At 37.5% G+C, this 21662-nt stretch overlaps 1 protein-coding gene across 1 annotated transcript; it reads left to right on the top strand.

Moving 5' to 3' along the window:
* Positions 1-9987: 9987 nt before the first annotated feature.
* LOC117291679 (amyloid-beta A4 protein-like) lies at positions 9988-19002 on the top strand. Its single transcript, XM_033773527.1, has 3 exons — positions 9988-10073; positions 17254-17427; positions 18027-19002. Exons 1-3 carry the CDS (start codon positions 10010-10012, stop codon positions 18119-18121), a joined length of 333 nt encoding a protein of 110 aa, XP_033629418.1. The 5' UTR covers positions 9988-10009; the 3' UTR covers positions 18122-19002.
* Positions 19003-21662: the final 2660 nt, after the last annotated feature.

Here is a 21662-nt window from a genome sequence, read left to right as displayed (position 1 = left end):
AAGGTGTAGTTAGTGTACACAAATTGATGTGATGTGTCGTTGTTAAAGTTTTAAATGGAACTAGTTTGGGTAAACATTGCTGTTGTTTAACTTAGCTTCAAGCTCATGTTAACCCGGAGGTTGTTGGTTCAAATCATCCTTAGTCAATTTTTCTTTCTTTGTTTAGCCCCAATTTATTTAAAATTTTACCCGGTCAGTTTCCCTTGTGGTTTATTACTTGATATCAGTATTACATTGACAAGAAAACAAAACAATCTATGACTGTACATTAAGACTAGATTTATAGGGATTAAAGGCAGTGGACACTATTGGTAATTGTCAAAGACTAGCCTTCACAGTTGCTGTATCTCAACATAAGCATAAAATAACAAACCTGTGAAAATTTGAGCTCAACTGGTCATCGAACTTGCGAGATAATAACGAAAGAAAAAAACACCCTTGTCACACGAAGATGTGTGCGTTTAGATGGTTGATTTCGAGACCTCAAGTTCTAAATCTGAGGTCTCGAAATCAAATTCGTGGAAAGTTACGTCTTTCTCTAAAACTATGGCACTTCAGAGGGAGCTGTTTCTGTATCAACAATTACTTGTCACCAAGTAAGGTTTTATGCCAATAAATATTTTGAGTAATTACCAATAGTGTCCACTGCCTTTAAGGGAAGAGTATACTTCTTCTTTTTTTTACGGTTCGATTGTTTTAATCCTAAATAAATGTACACGTATTGACCCATTTCACCTGACGTCATCAGCAGAAAAATCTTGAATGCGCCATACTGGTGGGCAATTTCACTGTGCGTTTTTATATATAACTCTATGCTGCGCGTTATGCAGTAAAGTGCGCATTTTAGGCGACGCGGCGTTAATACACGTAAACTGCCCACCAACATGGTGAGCGTGGCATTGGTCGCCGCGTGTGATGCGCGTGCAAGGGGTCAATACAAAAAAACCAACATGTGAACATTTCATTTCAAAAGGTCATCAAGGTGTTTTTTTTTTTTTTATATTATGGCCGAAACTCCGGAGAAAATATGTTCACTCAAGAATATTAAATCTCTAATAGGAATCTACAATCTGCGCTACTTACATTCAAACTTTGGGGCATAAAAACTTAACTATTTTCACATAACCACATTATTTTAAAGCGAAATGATTTTCAAACAAGCTTTGTACTATCGCAAGCTGCTGTAGGCTTCTAACCAAAGAGTGTTTACTGACATTTTTTATTTAAGACTGATTACCAAACTTATACAGACCTTTTAAAGGGACACGTTGCCTTGGATCGGGCCAGTTGGTCTATGAAAAGCGTTTGAAACTGTTTGTTATAAAATGCATGGTTAGAAAGATTTGGTTTAAACAGAATATAATGATCCACAAAAATATGCCTCGAAATTTCATGGTTTTCCTTTTACGTTGTGAACTAACACGGTCACAGCATTTTGTGGAGGAAAGTTTTTTACCATAGTTCGCAAAGTAAAAAAAAAAACGCGTAATTTCATAGCATGTTTGTGTGGATCATTATTTTCTACTTTTAAATCATCTCTCTAAACATATCAATTTCATAACAAACGGTTTCAAACGCTTTTCATGGACCAACGCGACTGATCCAAGGCAACGTGTCCCTTTAAGAACCAACATTTTTATTCAGAAATTACAAGGAATTCTACTTAACTGTAGACATCTGCAGATTGTATTCAAGCCATGTCGATTGTCACTCTTCTATCATGAGTCTTACATTTATTTGAATCCAAATTATGATATTTTATTGGTATTAATACTGCCTTGTATAAATTATGATTTAATCTTATTTAAGTAGCCCACTTAATATTTTAAAATAATAATAATGACAGTGGTGAACCTTTTATGAAATATTATAATTTGTAGATGTTAAATTTGCGTCAGGCAGGATAAAGAATATTGATTGTGGTTTTTACATTCCTTACTTAAAGGCAATCTCGATGGTCTAGTTGGCATGACACTGCTCTAGAATTGCAAAGGTCGTGGGTTCAAATCCCACCCGAGTAATATGCCTGTGATTTTTGTCACCGGTCTCGACAAAAGCATTGAGTAAACAGTGCTAACGCACATCTGTGTACATGGATAAAAACCAAAATGAATATTATAATTTGTCTTAAATGCTTTTCTGAAATAACCCAAATAAAACGTTGTCACAATATAGATGTGAAATTAGCCTATACAGATACAAGTAGTGAATATAAGTACTTGCTTTGTATACTGTATTAGAGAAACCATTGTTTTTAAAATACTTTATGCACAGCTAGGGTAAAACTTTGGAGGGGGTTTAAGATGTAGAACACCAGCTGTAGAACACAGAGTTATTCCAACAGTTTTGTTCCTCCTACTGCATCTCTTTGGAACTCCTTGCCTGGTTCATGTTTTTTTTTCTTTTTACACAATTAAGGGATGTAAAGTTCACCCCATGAAACCTTACAAGGTGTCATATAAATGAGTCTAATAATTGAAAGTAGCCCTGTACAGCGATATTTATAACAAATTGTGTATTATTTTGGGTAACCTGTTTTGTCAACTTATTAAGGTTGGACCAATGTTTTATTTTATATTTTTAAATGATGTAAATGGCAGTGCAGCTGTAAAAAAGGAAAATATCTAGAGCTCAAATGATCGCCTTGTAAATTCACTATGTGAAAAAATGGGAAATAAGAGAACAAAGGACATTTCATTTGCTTGAAATCTAGAACACAAATACACTGTTAAAATGTTTAATATTTCCAACCAAAATGTCAACATTACCAAGTGACTAGTTATGTACAATAATACAAATACTTCAGTAAAAACAGAAAAATCAATCCGTTGGACTTTTTATTTCTTGTTTAGAAATTATCGAGAAACAAAAAGAATGGATTGAATTGATGTTGTTTTTGTTTCAGTAGATACTAATGTTAACAGAGAAATTATTGTAAAAAGAAAACATAATCTATTTTAAAAAGAAGGTGTTTAAGAAGGTGTAAATTCAATTAAAGTAAATTTGTCATGGGCGCAACGTTTACAAACGGGGCTCTTGATTTAACCCTTGCTAGGTCACAGATATTATCTATTTCCCCTGGTCACATTAATGTCACATACTGTTGCTACAAGAGCAGGGCCCAATTTCATAGAGCTGCTAATCATGAAAATTTGCTTAGCATGAAATTTCTTCCTCGATAAAAACAGGATTACCAACCATATTTCCATATGGTTTTCAGTATGAACAAACAACAAGCATTATGCAACAAATGGAAATTTGGTTGGTAATCCTGTTTTTTTTTTATCAAGGAAGAATTTTCATCCTGAGCAAATTTTTGTGCTAAGCAGCTCTACGAAATTGGGTCCAAGTCTTGTGTTTTACCAAACCAATGATGTATGTTTCTTCCACAACATAAACACAAAAATTGTGAAATAAGCTTCAATTTCATAGTGAAATCCAGTTTTGTTATTGATGTTTTGTACTGAAAACCTACTTTACAAATTATTTTTATTTATGGTTTTTTTTATATTAAATAATACAAGTACCAGTCCTCTAGAGTTTTTCCGAAAGTAGTATTTTGGAATGGTCCAATTAAAAATGAGTCCAAATACGAATTGACACAAACTTCTTGTAAAGCATTGGCATGGTTGTTATTTCATTAAGTTTATTACTGCTAACAACTTGGACCATTGTAGACTACAACTTACTGTAATGGTTGCATGTTTACCATTGTGAATTATTCATTGTGTCTTATATATCACAACTGCTGCGCAGTTTTATCATTATTTTCATTTGTAATTGTAATTAGTATGATAAATAATGTAATTTAAAAGTTACTGTTTGTCTTTGTTATGCCTTACTTTATATTGTTACCTATGTACACTGTGTTTACTTTCCGAGGATAAGAACAATACTTGTTAGACTATCATTTTGATGGGAAGGGAACATCATCTTATACGATAACAGCGAAAACCGGCCTGTAATTTCATCTTTGAGAGGGCAAGGCCATTTTCATTTTACAAAGGGCACTTCTATGGAAGATCTTGAAGTCTGTGGGAACTTTCGAAGGGGCTCTAAGGCCAATACCAGGGGAACAGGTGTCATAGCCTCAGTGTAATTCCAGCTCTGTGAAAATATCCGTCAATCCAATTAGCCTTAAACCTAATACATGTAGTGTCATACACTCTAAAAACTACTGGGTCAGAATTGACCCGGACTTGGGTCCCAGGGGGGTAAGTTTGACTCGGAATCCGTGTCAATTTGTCCCGGAATCCGAGTCAAAATTCCTGCTTTTAACCAAATTTCTGGTCACAATGACACGGATTCCGGGTCACAGTGACACGGATTCCGGGTCAAACAGACCCAGAAATGGGTCTGGCCCCCTAGACCCAAATCCGGATTAATTTTGACCCGGGAGTTTTAACAGTGTATGACACAGTGTGCCCACCATTATCTCAAAATGGTTCATTGCATTTGGTAACTTTTCTGAAACCAATGATGTACAGTTTCATCGAGACAAACAGTTGTCAATGTTTAAATGAATTGAATGTTGTCCGTTGTGTTGAACTGTTGAAAGTTTGTTTTGTTCGCTCAACAAAAGAGTCTGAAGCACAGTGTATTTGTAATGTAAAAATTAATGCACTTATTAACATGACAGTAAAGTTACCAACGGACACTCCCATGTATGGTGAGGGCATGTTCAAATAAGACACGTGTTCAGTTAAAGTTAAATTTCTTAGTCAAGGCAATTGACACTATTTGTTATTGTCAAAGATCAGTGTTCTCACGTGGTATCCCAACATATGCATAAAATACTATGTTTGTGATTTTTATTTTACTCAATTGGTCACTGGAGTTGCAAGAGAATGATGAAAGAAAAAACACACTGGTCGCACAATGTGTGCTTTCACTCAGATGCCATAAAAGGTTTCAGGCTAAGAAGTCTTTAGTATTTGAGTGAGAAATTTCCTTTTCTTCAAAAACTATGTTACTTCAGAGGGAGCCGTTTCTCACAATACGTTATACCTTCAACAGCTCTCCATTGCTCGTTAGGCCTACCAAGTAAGTTTTTATGCTCACAATGATTTCGTGAGTAATTACCAATAGTGTCCAGTGCATGCCTTTAAAGGCAGTGGGCACTATTGGTAATTGTCAAAGACTAGCCTTCACAGTTGGTGTATCTCAACATATGCATAAAATAACAAACCTGTGAAAATTTGAGCTCAATCGGTCATCAAAGTTGCGAGATAATAATGAAAGAAGAAAACACCCTTGTCACACGAAGTTGTGTGCGCTTAGATGGTTGATTTCGAGACCTCAAGTTCTAAACTTGAGGTCTCGAAATCAAATTCGTGGACAATTACACTTCAGAGGGAGCTGTTTCTCACAATGTGTTATACCATCAACCTCTCCCCATTACTTGTCACCAGGAGAGGTTTTATGCTAATAATTATTTTGAGTAATTACCAATAGTGTCCAGCGCCTTTAAATATTGGATAACAAACAAATTTGCCAAACGACAGTGTATATATACAATGTACTTCTAAAAAAAATTAGTTGAAAGTAGTCGCCGGTATGACATATTTTTGTAACCAAATTAATTATTGTGTATAGCAGATATTAACATGGCGTTATAGAAACTCATGTTTATATTTTTTGTGGACACAGTGTGATGTCAAAATGAAGTATTTAAAACGAGTGGCCCATCATATTTTGTAGCATGCATTGTTATCTGGACTGTAGCATTGATGATGTATATTCACATAACATTATAACAAGTTAAGTAAATAAAAACAAAGGGTGTCTGAAATCTAACTTTTTGTGTTGCGTTTATCATTAAATTAAACTACTTCATGGAAAATCTTGCTCGTTGGTACGGGAATATTATAGTACAACAGGGCCCAATTTCATAGAGTTGCTTACGCAGAAAATATTGCTTAACAACTCTGCTTAGCAGAAATGAGCAGGATACCAATCACAATGTTACATGTTACAGGGTAGTTTGACTGGTAACCTTATTCTGGTATATCATAATTTTGTTGTGCTTACTTTGTTGTGCTTTAATCGGCTCTATATGAAATTGGCCACATAGTTCTCCAGAACTCCACTCTTAGTGTTTTTTTTTTTAACTACAATTCAAATTAACAATGGCAGAGATATGAATACGAAACGTGTGTTGTGTCATGGCCTGGTTGAGAGCACTGGACTCGAGCGCTGGCGTTTCTGGTCAGCAGAGTATGGGCTGGAGTTCCAGTCGTGACACCTGTGTCCTTTTTTTTTTTAAATGTATATAAGCAAGGCACTTAACCATGGTACTTCGTCTTTCGGATGGGACGTAAAGCCGTTGGTCCCGTGTGTCGTGTAACGCACGTATAATCCGGTGCACTTATCGTAAAGAGAATGGGTTCGCCCCTGTGATCCTATAGTTTGATTGGCGGCATATTGCGCCACACATCACCTTGCATGGTGCTATGTAAAAGGAGCCGATCTCATAATTTCAAACTTAGGGTGCGTTCGTTTAGCTTCCCTGGGTCGACCCCGGTCTGCCCCGGTACGTTCGAATAGCTTTGACGGGTCTCACCCGGGTCAGCCCCCAGTGGCCTGCTTGTGGAGTGGGTCACTTGGGGATGACCTGAGGTGTACGACGTCACCGCGAGCGAGTGTGATCGTTCGATAAGCTCTTGTCAGGGTGTCACCCGAGTGAGCCCTGCAGGGTCGACCCAGGGAAGCTAAAAGAACGCACCCATGGTCCTCCAAATACTAAATGTTGAAGCGCCTTGAGCGATACTGAGTGACGGAATCACGAGAGGGTGAGTGGTTGTTCGATTAACTCGTGGGAGGGGCTCATACCCGGATGAGCACAGCAGTGTCGACCCGGGGAAGCTAATCGAACGCACCCACTAACTATAAAGTGTGATACTTTCGACGTTGGCAACTCTTGGAGGCGTGGAAGTGAAGGTAATACAGAGCATTTTCATTAAGCTTCAGTTTGATGCCCAGTAGTCATTGACATGTCCCGTTCATTGTGCTGTTTGGCATGTTCACCATTTTATTTACAGCTATCGTGCCTTGCATACCCCTATGGATTAATTTGAACTAACCGCGAGTGTTCATTGAATGCTTGCGTCACGACAGTAACTCTCGCCATTGTTATATGGCGATTGGAGACCGTTTGTATTGTGTCGTATGATATGCTAGGTAGGTTCCCAAATGGATGGTACATTTTTTATAGTCCGAGTTAAGAAGTAGGCCTATTCATAAGATACCTCCATGATATTATTCAGTTACTGAGTAAGGAAATACGCTACATGTACACTTATTTGACCCGGCCCGTAGGCTCAATCTTGTTCGTAAATTAAATATAGAGTAACTCAATGGTTTGTACATCGCGCAAAACCCAAGACATTTGCCAAATGCATAGGGGTGAGCATGGAGGTACTTCTACCTCCATGGGGTGAGTTAGCGTAGTTTCGATTGCCTGCATTATCTAATTCCAACAGAGGGCGCTATGGTGTTTTCTCGTATTCGTTATTTTTGGTCCGCATTGCAAACAAATCTTAAACTTTCATTTAAATATATATTCAAATTCCAGAATTGTGACATAAAGGTTCAAACAAAGAGGTCGATAGATAAATGATTGTTGATTTCTAAGAGATGGGTCTTGTAGCACAGGCTGTATACACCTTTAGGTAGCCTGAACATCTGACGTCACACTCCGAGGCCCGAATGTACGGAGGGAGGTTCGCAGCTGAATCAAACGTGTATTCATATAAAGTACATGCATGTGTGTTCATTAAGCCAATACCTAACTTTATCCCTGCGGATAACAAATAAAGACAGGAGTCCAGTCTAACACCTCAGGCAGCATAGATGGTGTTGTGGAATAAATAACTGACCCAATAGATATCTGTGGTCGTCAATGATTGGAGCCTAACGGTGCATCCGCAATGTCCAAATTTGTAATATTTATTTTAGCATTATTTATTTAACTACAAGTATTTCTTGTAGTAAGGGCAGATGCAGGACGAAATTTTGAAAATGTGTCTTTGGTGAGACAAGCATTGAATTTGGCACACAGTCACTAAGTTTAAAGGAACGGGCGAGTTGGTCTATGACAAGCGTTTGATAACGTTTGTATGAAATGCATTATGGTTATAGAAAGATGTTTTAAAAGTAGAGAATATTAAAGTCACCTGGAAATAGAATTTTCTTTTCTTCAAACATTAGAGTATTATGTTTCTGAACAATAAAATAATTTTGTGAGTAATTGTTTTTAACGATTTATTAATGTTTAAAAAAATAAATAAAGTTGTGTGGGGGTGACTCCGCCTACCCCTTTTGTGACGTCAATCGAGACAGACTTTGCCTCGATCGAACATCGAACACACGTATGTGCAAGTACATTCAAGTCCTGTCGTGAGTTTGTACGTTTCGAAAAAGTTTTTTTTTCTTGCATTTTCCGGCAATGTCAACCAGGTGTATTGCTGCTGGATGCAGCAAAACAACTAAAGATGGGTCAGTTTGCAAAGTGGTCCGGTCCGACATCTTTTCCAGCGCTGTACAGCAAACACTTCGAGCCGACGTGCTTCGAGAATCGGAGTTCACTACACATTTTGACGTGAAGAGAAAATGGATTTTCTAAAACATGACGCCATACCAACAATTTTTTCCAGCTAGTGGGGAAGTCGAAGAAGGCACCTGAAAGACGTGACGAACCTAAAGGAGCATTATTTTGCCTAAAAAATAAGGTTTTGTTTAAACTTTGAGGGGATGTTTTTAGCTTGCGTCAAGCGTCACTATCTTGTGTTGGCACTGCATGCGATTCATCGCGCCTCGATTGACGTCACGAACAGCGCCCTCTGGGGTCAGGCTTATTTTAAATAACATGGAAACTAATTTTTTTAAACCTTAGTTAATTGTTTATTCATATTCCACTCATCAAAACACATATTTTACTGATAAAAGCTTTTTTTTGAAAAAATACCACTTCCAGGTGACTTTAATAGTTACACCCCAACACCCCCAACAAACAAACAAACAAGCAAACAAACAAAGAAATAAACAAACAAACAAACAAACAAACAAACAAACAAACAAACAAACAAACAAACAAACAAACAAACAAACAAACAAACAAACAAACAAACAAACAAACAAACAAACAAACAAACAAACAAACAAACCAATTCATACAATCATAAAAAATAATAACAAATCTATCGAAATGTAAACCAAAAAGGAAGAAGAAACAAAGGACAAAACCACGACTTATTCATTGAATGTCCAAGATGGCATTCACCCCGTATTTATTGACTTATTCTTCTGGATTATTTTTATCTACTTTTCCCCCACCCATAAAATGTTTACTTCCTACAGAAAATCCAGCCACAATCATTAATCTCGTTAAAAAACAATCCCTCACACGCAATTCATTACAAATTAATCATACTTCACGATTTTATTTACGTTTAAGCAAAAAAGTCCTGTCAACTAAAATAGTCCATTGCAGATGAATGGATACTCAATCATAATAAATTATTTTAAAATGTTACTCAAAAAGTAAGAGATTTGGAATGAAGGATGGAACCTTTAACTTTCACTTTCAAATAAAATATGACATAATTTGTCTGTGTGATTTTGATATAAATTTTCGTGTACTTCACACTTTTTTTAAACATAAATTGTCGATAATGTGATGATTAATAACATCAGAATCGTGTCCCCCAAATTGTCAATAGTTGTCACCGACTCACCGATGCTAAGCCGTTTGAAAATAGTCACTGTACATCGCGTGTGTACAATGAATCGCAGCTGTAGTTTTTTTTGGGGTGAGTCTCTTTCGTTCACACGTCATCAATCAGCAGAGCTGATCATATTATTTTTTATGAGACACTTGCGGTGTATACACAAAAGACATAGTTGTCACAAGAAAAAAAGAAGAGAGAAAAAATGAGTATAAAAGCGGCGTGGATTTGCTGGCGTGTTTTCAAATCGAAGCATCTCGGCCCCGCACTCTGACGTCGACGAAATGGAGACGAACACAAGAACGATTTGCTGTTTGGTTTTGTTCGCTGTGACAGTTCTACCAATCGGTGAGTCTTTATGCGATTTCTTTCTCTGTTTGGGGATAAAAGTTGAATACTTTCTCTGTTTGGGGATTTCAGTGGTAAACAAATACATATCTTTGTGATTCTTCTTTACTGTTTAAGTTTCTTTTTCGGTTGGACTTTTTTGACTACTTTTCTTATACTGGAATTGTGAAACGCTATCTAGTTGTAGGCTTATGGTAGAATGCTCATACTTTTATGGCATTTCTTTCTCTGTTTGGGGATTTCAGTTGAGTTGTAAAACAAAAACATATTTTTGTGATACTTCTTACCGTTCAAGTTTCTTTTTATGTTGGGCTTTTTAAACTACCTTTCTTAGTATGGAATCGCTTAATGGTATCAGGTTGTATAGGCTTATGGATCGCTCATAATTGTATGGCATTTATTTCTCTGTTTAGGTATATCAGTTAAGTTGTTAAAAAAACTTCTTTGTTCACCTCCTGTTTGAGTTTCTTTTTATGTTGTGCTTTTTTAACTACTTTTCTAAGAATGGAATCGCTAAATGGTATCACGTTGTAGGTTTCTTGAGGTAGAATGGTGAGGTAGAAATACTTTCTGACTTAGTTAAGTTGCATGACTAGATTTTCGTCTATTTATTTTCCTTCATTATTTGTATAGTTCAAGCAATTTTCCTTTTTGAAATGTTTCTTTGAACGAAATATGGCAGATAAACATACAGAACTGTCGCATAGGGTATGCCACGGATGCACAAAATACAAGTAACTTGCATAGGCCCTACATGGTTTTTGATTCGGACAATACCTCATTATTAGGTTTTAATTAACTACCACTAATCATTTCTTTCTCGGGGGAAAACAATTTTTATTCAATTGAAGCGTACATTCCACTCGCAAATTAAAGGGAGAAAAGGTTATACATATATTAATTGTACACAGAAGAAAAAACGTTATTCTATTAAACAGGATATCCACTTGCAAATTGCAATAAAAGAGAAAGTTTTAAATAAATTATTTATTGCATAAGAGTAGGAGTTTGCCAATATGTACCTCATATGAAATTTTCTAGCTGAAAGGACAGTTTCAATTTTTTTCCTTCAAGATTATAAAGACTGTCTTCGGTTTCACAAAACTCTTCTTAACTTAGGATTGATCTCAGGACTTTCTGTATTCATAACAAATGGGACGCATTGAACCCATACTCAGGATATGACGAGAACTCGAGATAAGATTAATCCTAGCGTCTCGCGAAATCGGCTGCTGGTCTCCAGTTCATCTTCATTCTTTAGATACGGTATCGGCCTGCAATATACCTTTCTTTTGTTGATAAACAACATTTATCATTTGGTTGGCATGGCCGGCCGAATGTTAGTACAACACTCAATCATATACTAACAGATGTCTCAACCAAATTCATCATTTTCTGCAAACTTCAAATTAAATATAATACCTCCCTTATAGTTGTTTTGTTTTCAACAAAATCAACACAATGTTTAATTATTTAGCATCATTGTTACAAACAACTACCGACCTGTTTTTGATTTGCATTTATGGCTCTCCGTAGTTTTCCGTGAACGTAAACGTCAACAATTTGTATTGTAAACGTCAAAAATGTGTGTTGTTTCTAGGTGACGTCACCACTTAAGGCTTATTTATTTTCATGCTCACGTATGACGTGTGCACGTACGTACCTGACGTGAAAAAATGGATTTTCACGTATGCTAAAAACGTGAGATTATAACAACACAATAACTGACGTTCACGTTCACGTTGTTTGCGTAACGTGCTGCTAAACCTCCCAAATGGTAACTTCACGTCTGCTGAAAACGTGTGATTTTAACAACACAGCTTTCTGACGTCCACGTTCATGTTCACGCGGAAAGTGCAGCTAAACCTCGGGCTCTGGTCCAGTTCTTCCTCGCGATCTTCACTATGCCATTCCGCCATCAGTTCTTTGGTCCACCTCCGGTTCTTTCTCCTAGTCCGGGTTGCCATTCTGTGGCACTTTATTGTTCAGCTACTGTCTCTGGTCCAGCCGTCGATTTCAGCAAGCTATTCAGTACTTATGACTAATCTTAAGACTTGGGACGAGTCAAATTCCGTATCCATTGACGTTAGGACTCATTGAACCCATCCTAAGTTAGGACGAGTTACGCGTCCCAACTCGAGATATGATTAATCCTAGCGTTTCGTGAAATCGGCTACTGCATGGTCTTCCTCGCGCGGTGTTCACTATGCTATCCCACCATTATTATATTTGGTCTGCCTCCGGTTCTTTCCCTAGTTCGGGTTGCTATTCTGTGGCTCTTATCGTCATCTACTGTCTGTCGTCCTTGCTGTACATGCCATTTCCATTTGTTGACTATGGCTCTTTTCGAATCCACGGCTTCGGCTTTGGATTCGGCTTCAGGCTCCGTCCTCTCGTCTGAAGCGCTGAGCGCGTACGCAAAGCACGCGCAATTTGTCGAAACAACCACGGGGCCAAGCTAGCCGAGTTCAAAGCCGAAGCCGTGGTTTCGAAAAGGGTAATATCTGTCACTTTTCGTTTGTTGAGGTTTTCGGTCTTTCAAAACAAAATTCTTATTCTTTCCCGTTGAGTGGCAAAACTATACTTTACTTTGCCCTTAAGGCACTGTACACATTTGGATTTTCATAACACGGTATTCTCACTTGGTGTATGCACAAAATAACAAATCTGTGAACATTTGGACTAATTTTGGGATCAAAGTTGCAAAGAAATAATGAAATTGTGTGCGTTGTGTGCACCGTCCTAACTTAGGATGGGTTCAATTCGTCCTAACGTCTTCGGATAAGGAACTGAACTCGTCCTAAGATTCATTCTAAGTTATAGAAAGAGTTTGGTTAAATCGACGGCAGGCCTGAGGTATTTTAAAATTAAATATTTGAGTAAGAAATTACCTCTTTCTCAAAACTATAGGTTTACTTCAGAGGGAGCAATTTTTCCCGATGTCTTATGCTATCAACAGCTCTGAAGTATTTTTTTACGTTAACAATAGTTATGAGCAATTACCATTTATAGCCTTTAATCAAGGCGCACGCGGCGGCGGCACCCCCAGTTTTCATGCACGACAAAAATACCAAAGCGAGCTTCGCCGCTCGCGCCTGTCTTTCGTGCGTGGGGTCGTGCATGATATCTTGTGGTGCCGCGTGCGCCTTGACTATAAAGGCTATTATCCAATAGTGCCCAGTGCGTTTAATGTGAAACATTGCCATTTGAAGGAAGCGAAGTAGTTACATCATCGATTGTTTAAAAAAAATAGATACCGAAGTTGTAGAAGTACTTTTAGAAGACAGCTCGAGGAGAAAAAAAGCTTTGGCGTGTCATATAACGGTTTTACTGCATCGGACTCAACTCCTGATTGCTCAGTCATCCGGGTCTGGGTTTGAATCCCGCTCATGACACTCTTGTGTCCTTGAGCTAGACACTCGGCTATAATTGCTTCTCGTCCCCCGGGGGTTAAACAGACACATGTGAAGGCAGAGATGGTTTCTTGTGATTGATTTAGATTTAATAGTGCGCTAACATGTACTCGGCAGCACATGTTGTGTACTCCCCGGGGGAGCAGAGATGGTTTAAGACATTTATTTAAAGCCATTGGACACTTTCGGTAAACAGTATTGTCCAAGACCCACACTTCGTGTACCACAACTTATATATAAAATAACAAACCTGTATAAATTTAGGCTCAATCGGTCATCAGAGTCTGGAGAAAATAACGGGAAAACCCACCCTTGTTTCCCTACGTTTCGCCGTGTCATGACATGTGTTTAAAATAAATCCGTAATTCTCGCTATCGAGAATTAATGTTGTTTTAATGTTTTCTCAAAAAGTAAAGCATTTCATGGAATAATATTTCAAGATAAGTCTTTCACCATTACCTTCTGTAAGCCCTGTGAATTGTTTGTATATCTGTGAACTTTTAATTTTGTGTCTGTACCAAAAGAGTATTATGGCTTTAATGGTCATAAGGGATAATCATTTTTGAAGCGCAATGATTATTCTTTGGAATTGCGCTACCAGATTATTATTATTGTTAGTACGATAAACGAAATCAGTAATTTTAGAAATAAAATAAAATATGCTGTCAGCAGGACAAATTCAGATGTGAAAGGGAAATAATAATGAGGAGATTTCTAAACTGATGCATTGTTTCGACACCGAAGATAAACTTGCCAGCTAGCTCGGTTCTCATTTACTCAGATAATACGAACAATAAGAAGGCCGAAAAGTTAGAATGGATAAAAAAAAATCGGAACAAAACACACCGAGATCACGAACAAAAGCTTCCTTGGTAAAAAAAAACTTTTTGTGTTGTTTTGCACACGTCGCACGGGCTCCATTACTTGCCAACAAAACCGATTTGTATTAACTTTTTGATTGTAATAATAAAGGCACATGACATGACACACACATTTATACACAGACCCTTTTAAAGGCAGTGGACACTATTGGTACTTACTCAAAATAGTTATTGGCATAAAACCTCACTCTGTAACGAGTAATGGGAAGAGGTTGATGGTATAAAACATTGTGAGAAACGGCTCCCTCTGAAATGCCATAGTTTTCGAGAAAGAAGTAATTTTTCACGAATTTCATTTCGAGACCTCAGAACTTGCGGTCTTGAAATCAACCATCTAAATGCAGACAACTTCGTGTGACAAGGGTTATTTTGCTTTCATTATTATCTCGTAACTTCGATGACCGATTGAGCTCAAATTTTCACAGGTTTGTTATTTTATGCATATGTTGAGATACACTAAGTGAGAAGGCTAGTCTTTGACTATTACCAATAGTGTCTCTGTTTGTTTGGGACGAATCTTACAATGAAAAACAATAAAAAATAACATTAGAAGAACAGCAGCTTTGGATAGTAATTGAATAACATTTTCCTTTTTTTTATCCCATAAAAGTTGAATATGAGAAGCGTTACTGAAATATGTGTCTAAGGTTGTGTATTCCATTTGCAGATTAATCTTCCTGCGTGGACATAAGCACTCCAGATTTTCATCAGTATTATCTCAAAAACGCTACAACCTTTTGAAATTGAATTTTCACAGATAAATTTTGATATGGATTGAAACAAACAGTGAGATTCAATAACCGAAATTATGAAATCCGTTTAAATGAACTTGTCGATTGTAATAAAGTCAAACATTGTAATAAAGTCAAACAGACAAAATAACCTACCCTTTTTAAATCCACCATCAGTTTTTGTTGCTGCGAAAATTAGGGCCGCACGAAACATCTAAAACTTCAAGGAGAAAAGCACTTGCACACACCACAAATCTAGACCTTCTCGGAACGGATTACTGTGCCATGGGGCTATACGGAACGGAACACTGGTTCATATTATGGGCCCCTGTGCCAGGTTGAACACTGGTACATATAAAAGTGTATATGGAACAGAACACTGTACATAGGGCCTACGGAATAGAACACTCATGCATAAAGGGCCTACGGAACAGAACACTGTGCCGGAGCCTATTCTACGGAACGGAACACTGGTACATACAATAGTGCCTACGGAACAGACCACTGTGCCAGAGCCTATTCTTCACAACGGAACACTGGTATACAATATTGCCTAGGGAACAGAACACTGTGCATAGGGCCTACGGGATGGAACACTCATGCCTATAGGGCCTACGGAACAGAACACTGTGCCGGAGCCTATTCTACGGAACGGAACACTGGTACATACAATAGTGCCTACGGAACAGAACACTGTGCATATAGGGCCTACGGGATGGAACACTCATGCCTATAGGGCCTACAGAACAGAACACTGTTATAGAGCCTATTCTACGGAACGGAACACGCGTACATAAAATAGTGCCTACTATACGGAACAGAACACCGTACATAGGGCCTACGGGATGGAACACTCATGCCTATAGGGCCTACGGAACGTAACACTGTGCCAGAGCCTATACGGATGACTGGTACCCAATAGTGCCTTCGGACCATTGCCTATTAAAGGGCATACGGAACGGAACACTGGTGTCTATCATAAAATTATAGGACTTATGCGGAACAGAACACCGGCGCTTTACGGACCAGAACACCGGTGCTTACGGAACACTGACGAACCAAGCATAGTCCGTACCTTTCTCATAAAAATTATGCTCTGTCTTAGAAACTCACATTGCTGAATGCTCAAACACGCGTGTTTCGTGGTGTTTAACATACCGCTTTTCCTTAATAAATTGAATATACTAATCCAATGAATACGGTGGTTGTTTTATAATGTATCTATTATCCCTGCTTCCTTTTTTGGAATTAAAGCATAATGACCACATTTAATTACTGTCTCTCAAAGGATTTCTATTTGTAGAAACTGTAAATTTCGTTTCACGCATTTAATTAACAATGATAACCAATAGTATTAGTTATTACAAAAGACAGATAAGATGTTATGAACAATTTCTTGTTATATACAAAATTCTTTTAAAAACAAAAACCACTATAATTTGTTGTAAGTTCCATAATTTGTATAAATCAGGGAACTTATTAAAATTAAGATTTAAAATGAAAACTTGGGATGAGGATGCATGTTCTTTGAGAAATCCCATGTTGCCAATCAAGCCTGATTTCGTGCGGCCACTAATTGGGTTTATTGTATGAACACCCGTTGGGAAAAACTTCTTTGGGCCTATGATTTTTTTTATAACTTTTTTTACCAACCTAATAAAACGGGGTTGAAGTTTTATTCTCGGATTTTCTTTGTAGCAATATATTTATATCGTGCATTTACTTTCTCAACTAATAAAGCCATGAATGTTAAATTAAAAGTATTTGAATGAACAGAATCGTGCACAGATAAAAGTCCAGTATGTGTTTTAGACTTGACTCAAGTCCCAATCCCGTGCCATCACCAGAAAACTATTGTTTTGTGATGCTCTGCATTCCCCAACCTGTTCTACGGACAGGTTCCACTCTCGGGACCATAGCTACATTTTGACGGCGGATATGCTTAGGGACCTCTCGCACTAGAACGGGACTTGAATCAAGTCTATATGTTTCGGGACAGCTTGGTCCCGCCGTTGCTCTAAAATGTACTTTCAAGGTCTATTAATTTTTCACTCATTGTTCAAAATAATTATGGTTAATATTAATTAGTATTCTTTTGTGTGTTCTTTCCCGCATCCTCCTTCCCTCTTCTTCACATCCCATTTTCACCGGGAAGTCATGGCCGTGGACTGCAAACAGGCGCCCGATACCGGCCCGTGCTTAGCCAACATGGTCCGGTGGGCATTCGACTCGCCAAAGGGGAAGTGTGTGCCGTTCCCGTACGGTGGCTGCAATGGTAACTCAAACAACTTTCTCACGTTGAAGGCATGCACCAGCTCTTGCAGTAATGGTAAGATAAAAAGCGTTTCTGTTCTATTTGACCTGAATATGTTGAGTTTAAAAAAAAAGAGATTTAATGATAACAACTTCGAGAACAATTTTGAATCTGAAGCTTAATTTATCAGCTACATAGAAAAACGTTTGCCATAAGGAGCGGAACCAAACCCTTAAAGGCACAACGGACACTATTGGTCATTACTTAAACGAACTGTTTAGCATAACAACTTACTTGGTAAACGAACAATGGAGAGCTGTTGATAGCATAAAACATTGTGAGAAACGGCTCCCTCTGAAGTAACGTAGTTTTTGAGAAAGTTTTAACTTTTCTCACTCAAATAATAAAAATTAATACTTCAGGCCGGAAGCCTTTTTAGGCATCTGAAAGCACATAAATTTGTGCAACGAGGGTGTTTTTTCTTTAATTTTTCTCTTACAGCTTCGCTGACCAATTGAGTCCAACTGTTTAGATTTGTTATTTTATGCATATGTTGGGATATATCAAGTGAGAATGCTGGTCTTTTATAATAATTACCAAAAGTGACCAGTGCATTGAACAGATTGTTTTCGTCTTTTCCACCCCTTTTCTCTTTTTTCCTTTCGACTGTACAGTGAGATTTTACGCCAACAGACGCCCAAGAACGTGGATGTGGCCAAAGGAACCAAGGGACGACAACATGTTACTCACTTCATCAGAGACCCTATAAATTTAAAACGATCGGGGTAGAACCACAAAATTTAAGACATCAAAATGACTTGGCGTATAGGATGATACAGCGATTCTTTCACATGGCATTCCATGTCACTGTAATTAGTTTTGTGTTAATTAGTTTGTACACTAATTAAGTTAACAGTTAAGTAAACAGTTAATTAGTTTATAATTAGTTTGTACACACTAATTATCTCGAGGTATTTTGACAATTTTTCGTATGAAGCGACAACGAGATGAACATCTCCCGACGTATGGCTTGTTGTAAATACAAAACATCGGTACAAACAGACAGTTCTTATGGATCTGACATTACAAGCCTTATTCGAAACCACGGCTTCGGCTTCAGATTCGGCTAAGGCTAGATTGGCCCCGCGACTGCTTTGCGTATACATGCTCAGGGCTTCAGACGGGCTGAAGCTGAATAAGCCGAAGCCGTGGTTTCGAAAAGGGCCTTAGTCTTGATGTATTATGTCTAAAAAAGAACTTAGTGCGTTACACTGCCAATTAGCAACTGGCTAACTAAGCATTGTTTGTAATATTACTCTGTGTATATATTTAGTTAAAATCCCTGATTTTACCCGACTTCTATGAACACTTGAGAAACTTGTTAAAGATTTAGTGGCGAGGGCAAGGTCGTTTACCCTCCGGAATTTTTACAAAATAGACTGGTCCGCTGTCTCAAAGGGAATTACACTGTGTCTCGTACACAAACGACCCTATACAGTATGCCGTGCAGTAATAATATTTGTTGACATACCTGACCACACCCATGCAAATTTTCATGGGAACACATATTCAGTAAAGAAACACGTTGCCTTGGATCGGTCGAGTTGGTCTTTGAACAGCGTTTGTAACCGTTTGTTGAAAATGCATATGATTAGAAAGGTATTTTAAAAGTAGAATATAATGATCCACACAAGTATCACTCGAAATTGCGTGGTTTTCCTTTTACCTCGTCGACTAACACGGTCGGCCATTTATGGGATAAATGGCCGGCCATAAGGATAAATGGCCGACCGTTTTAGTTCGCAAAGTAAAAGGAAAACCACGCAATTTCGAGACAAATTTGTGTGGATCATTGTATTCTACTTTTAAAACATCTTTCTAACCATATGCATTTAATAACAAACGGTTACAAACGATTTCCAAAGACCAACTCGACCGAACCAAGGCAACGTGTTCCTTTAATAATAAAAGGAATCTGCTTGAACGAAAGTGTCAAGTCGTGAACTTTGCTGCATTCCACTTAAAATGTTTTCGATGAATAAGGAAATCGAGTCATATGATTATAAATAGGTTTCAATTTGGTAAAAAAACAATCATTTTGTATGCCCTTGTCCAGAGCTTTTCTGCGAGGTTTGCGAAAAGCCCCGTTACGTAATCACTCTCAAATGACGTCAGCGGCATTGTCCTTTGACGCCCGCTCTCAACGGCAGAAGTGTTTTAAGTTTTTAAAAAAACCTTTAGGTAGGGGCCTGATTTTTTAATCGATAATTACGAAAAGTTCAACAGTGTACACATATCAAAATTACATTAAAATGGTGAACAAGTGCATTATAAACAAGTAAAAATACCATTTCTGTTGAAAACATTCCGCTCAGGTAGCTGTTTAAGATCAGAATTAAAGATTGTCATGTAGCGGTAATGGTTTTGTTATGTGTACTTTGATAAAGCTATCAAGTAATGAACGACTAGTCGTATGGAATGTTATTGGCCCAATGACAATGACACTAATGTAAAACGTATTGAGACGGTAATTAATAATTAGCTATTAATATTATTAGTCAAAGTGCTATCCAAAATGCTTGAATGCATTATTCATAACAAGAAACGCAAGTCTCGGTCCCAAAAAGCAATGAGTTTTTCACATTTTGAGGAAACATCGCCTTCAGTTTGATACCGTAATTCAATTGGAAATGCCCTCAAAAGACTATTTTCCGTAATTCAATTGGAAATGCCCTCAAAAGACTATTTTATGTAGTTATAAATTTGCATGACAAAATAACAATCATTCAATGTTCCCACAGTATAGAATCTTCCAAAGGAACAGTCTTAAGTTCTTACAATATTTGAGGTCATATTTAAAAAAAGAGAAAACGTCTAAACATTCTAGACGCCCCATTAAATTAGTAATTTCCAAAAATAATTTCCTGTTTTCAGACTGACTTCAGGAGTATCGAAGGCGTGCATATCCGACAACTTTCCTCACAGTAGAGCTATTGGAAACCCAATGTTGTGACCATTTTCATAGAGCTCCTTATATTATAAACATCAAAAACTAGCTAATAACAAACCATTTGCGTGCTTACCGGTAAATGGTTATCATCCAAAACATGTCACTGTTTGCAATTTGTGCTAAGCAGATATATTTAATTTTTGCTAAGCAGATATATTTAAATTATTAGTGATTTTATTTCCTGTTTTCCACAGTTCTCAAAAACTTGTTTAGTAACAAAAAAAGTTTAAAATGTAAAAATATAAATAGAAATAATGACACTTGTGCGTGTGGTCCACTTATCTTTAGAAGTTAAATTATGTATAACACGACAACCTTAATGTGTACTTTAACAAAAAACAAATAGCAAATTCAATAAAATAAGTTCCTCCAAAGAGAGTGTTATGTTTCTGTTGTATTTTATTTGAAGGGATGATCTTCGACGAAACAATTAGTATTGTTTAGAGTTTTGTGGGGGTGTTGTTGTCGTTGTTATTGTTAGTGGTGTTGTTTTTGCATTTTGTTTAAAGGCACTGTACCTTTGTTAGCATAAAAACGTACTTGGTAACGAGCAGTGGAGAGCTGTTGATTTATAAAACATTGTGAAAAACGGCCCCCTTTGCGAAGTAACGTAGTTTTTGAGAAAGAGGTAATTTCTTAATAAAAAAAAACAAAAGACTTCAGGCCCGAAGCCTTGTAAGGCTTTTATGATGGATCTGGAAGCACACACTAATTTTGTGCAACAGGAATGTTTTTTTTCTTTCATTATTCTCTTGCAACTTCGATGACCAGTCCCAATTGTCACAAATTTCTTTTTTTTATGCAATTGTTGGGATACACCAAGTGATAATTTTGACAGTTCTCAAAGGTGTTTAGGGATCGATTTCACAAAGAGTTAAGATCTAAGGACTATAGTCCTATAGGATATATTAAAAACGTGTGGCTATAGCCGTAAGTTAGACGAGTAACTCGTCCTACTCGAAATAAGACTGTGGCTTAACTCTTCAAAATAAATGGGGTTGGAGTTGAGGTGGTCACTGATGGTGTGTTTCCTTTTGTGTTTAAAATCTGTAATGGCAAGGTCTTGCTAAGGGCAAAAGGCGCTGGGCTGCCATTAGGGCCTACGGGCACATTGGACCATTCGACCCTGGCCCTCAAGTCACCCCTTCCTGTTTAGCAAATATTCGACTATCAATAATAATGTAGCACCTCATCAATTGTGTTAACCCAATTTGTTTTATTTTATATTTGATCGTTTCCATAATCAATCCGTGAATTATTTATGATTGTGAGCATTGCGCCGATCTGTTGTACAATCGTT

The sequence above is a fragment of the Asterias rubens genome, chromosome 6 (assembly GCF_902459465.1).
Source record: "Asterias rubens chromosome 6, eAstRub1.3, whole genome shotgun sequence".
Taxonomy (NCBI): Eukaryota; Metazoa; Echinodermata; class Asteroidea; order Forcipulatida; family Asteriidae; genus Asterias; species Asterias rubens.
This window is presented reverse-complemented; position numbering and strand designations above follow the sequence as displayed.

Bases quoted from the DNA above. Each gene is read 5' to 3' on its own strand.
- LOC117291679 (XM_033773527.1), top strand. From the start codon at position 10,010: ATGGAGACGAACACAAGAACGATTTGCTGTTTGGTTTTGTTCGCTGTG. The intron at 10,074-17,253 runs GTGAGTCTTTAT...TTCACCGGGAAG, and splicing joins TGTGACAGTTCTACCAATCG to TCATGGCCGTGGACTGCAAA. The intron at 17,428-18,026 runs GTAAGATAAAAA...TCGACTGTACAG, and splicing joins CACCAGCTCTTGCAGTAATG to TGAGATTTTACGCCAACAGA.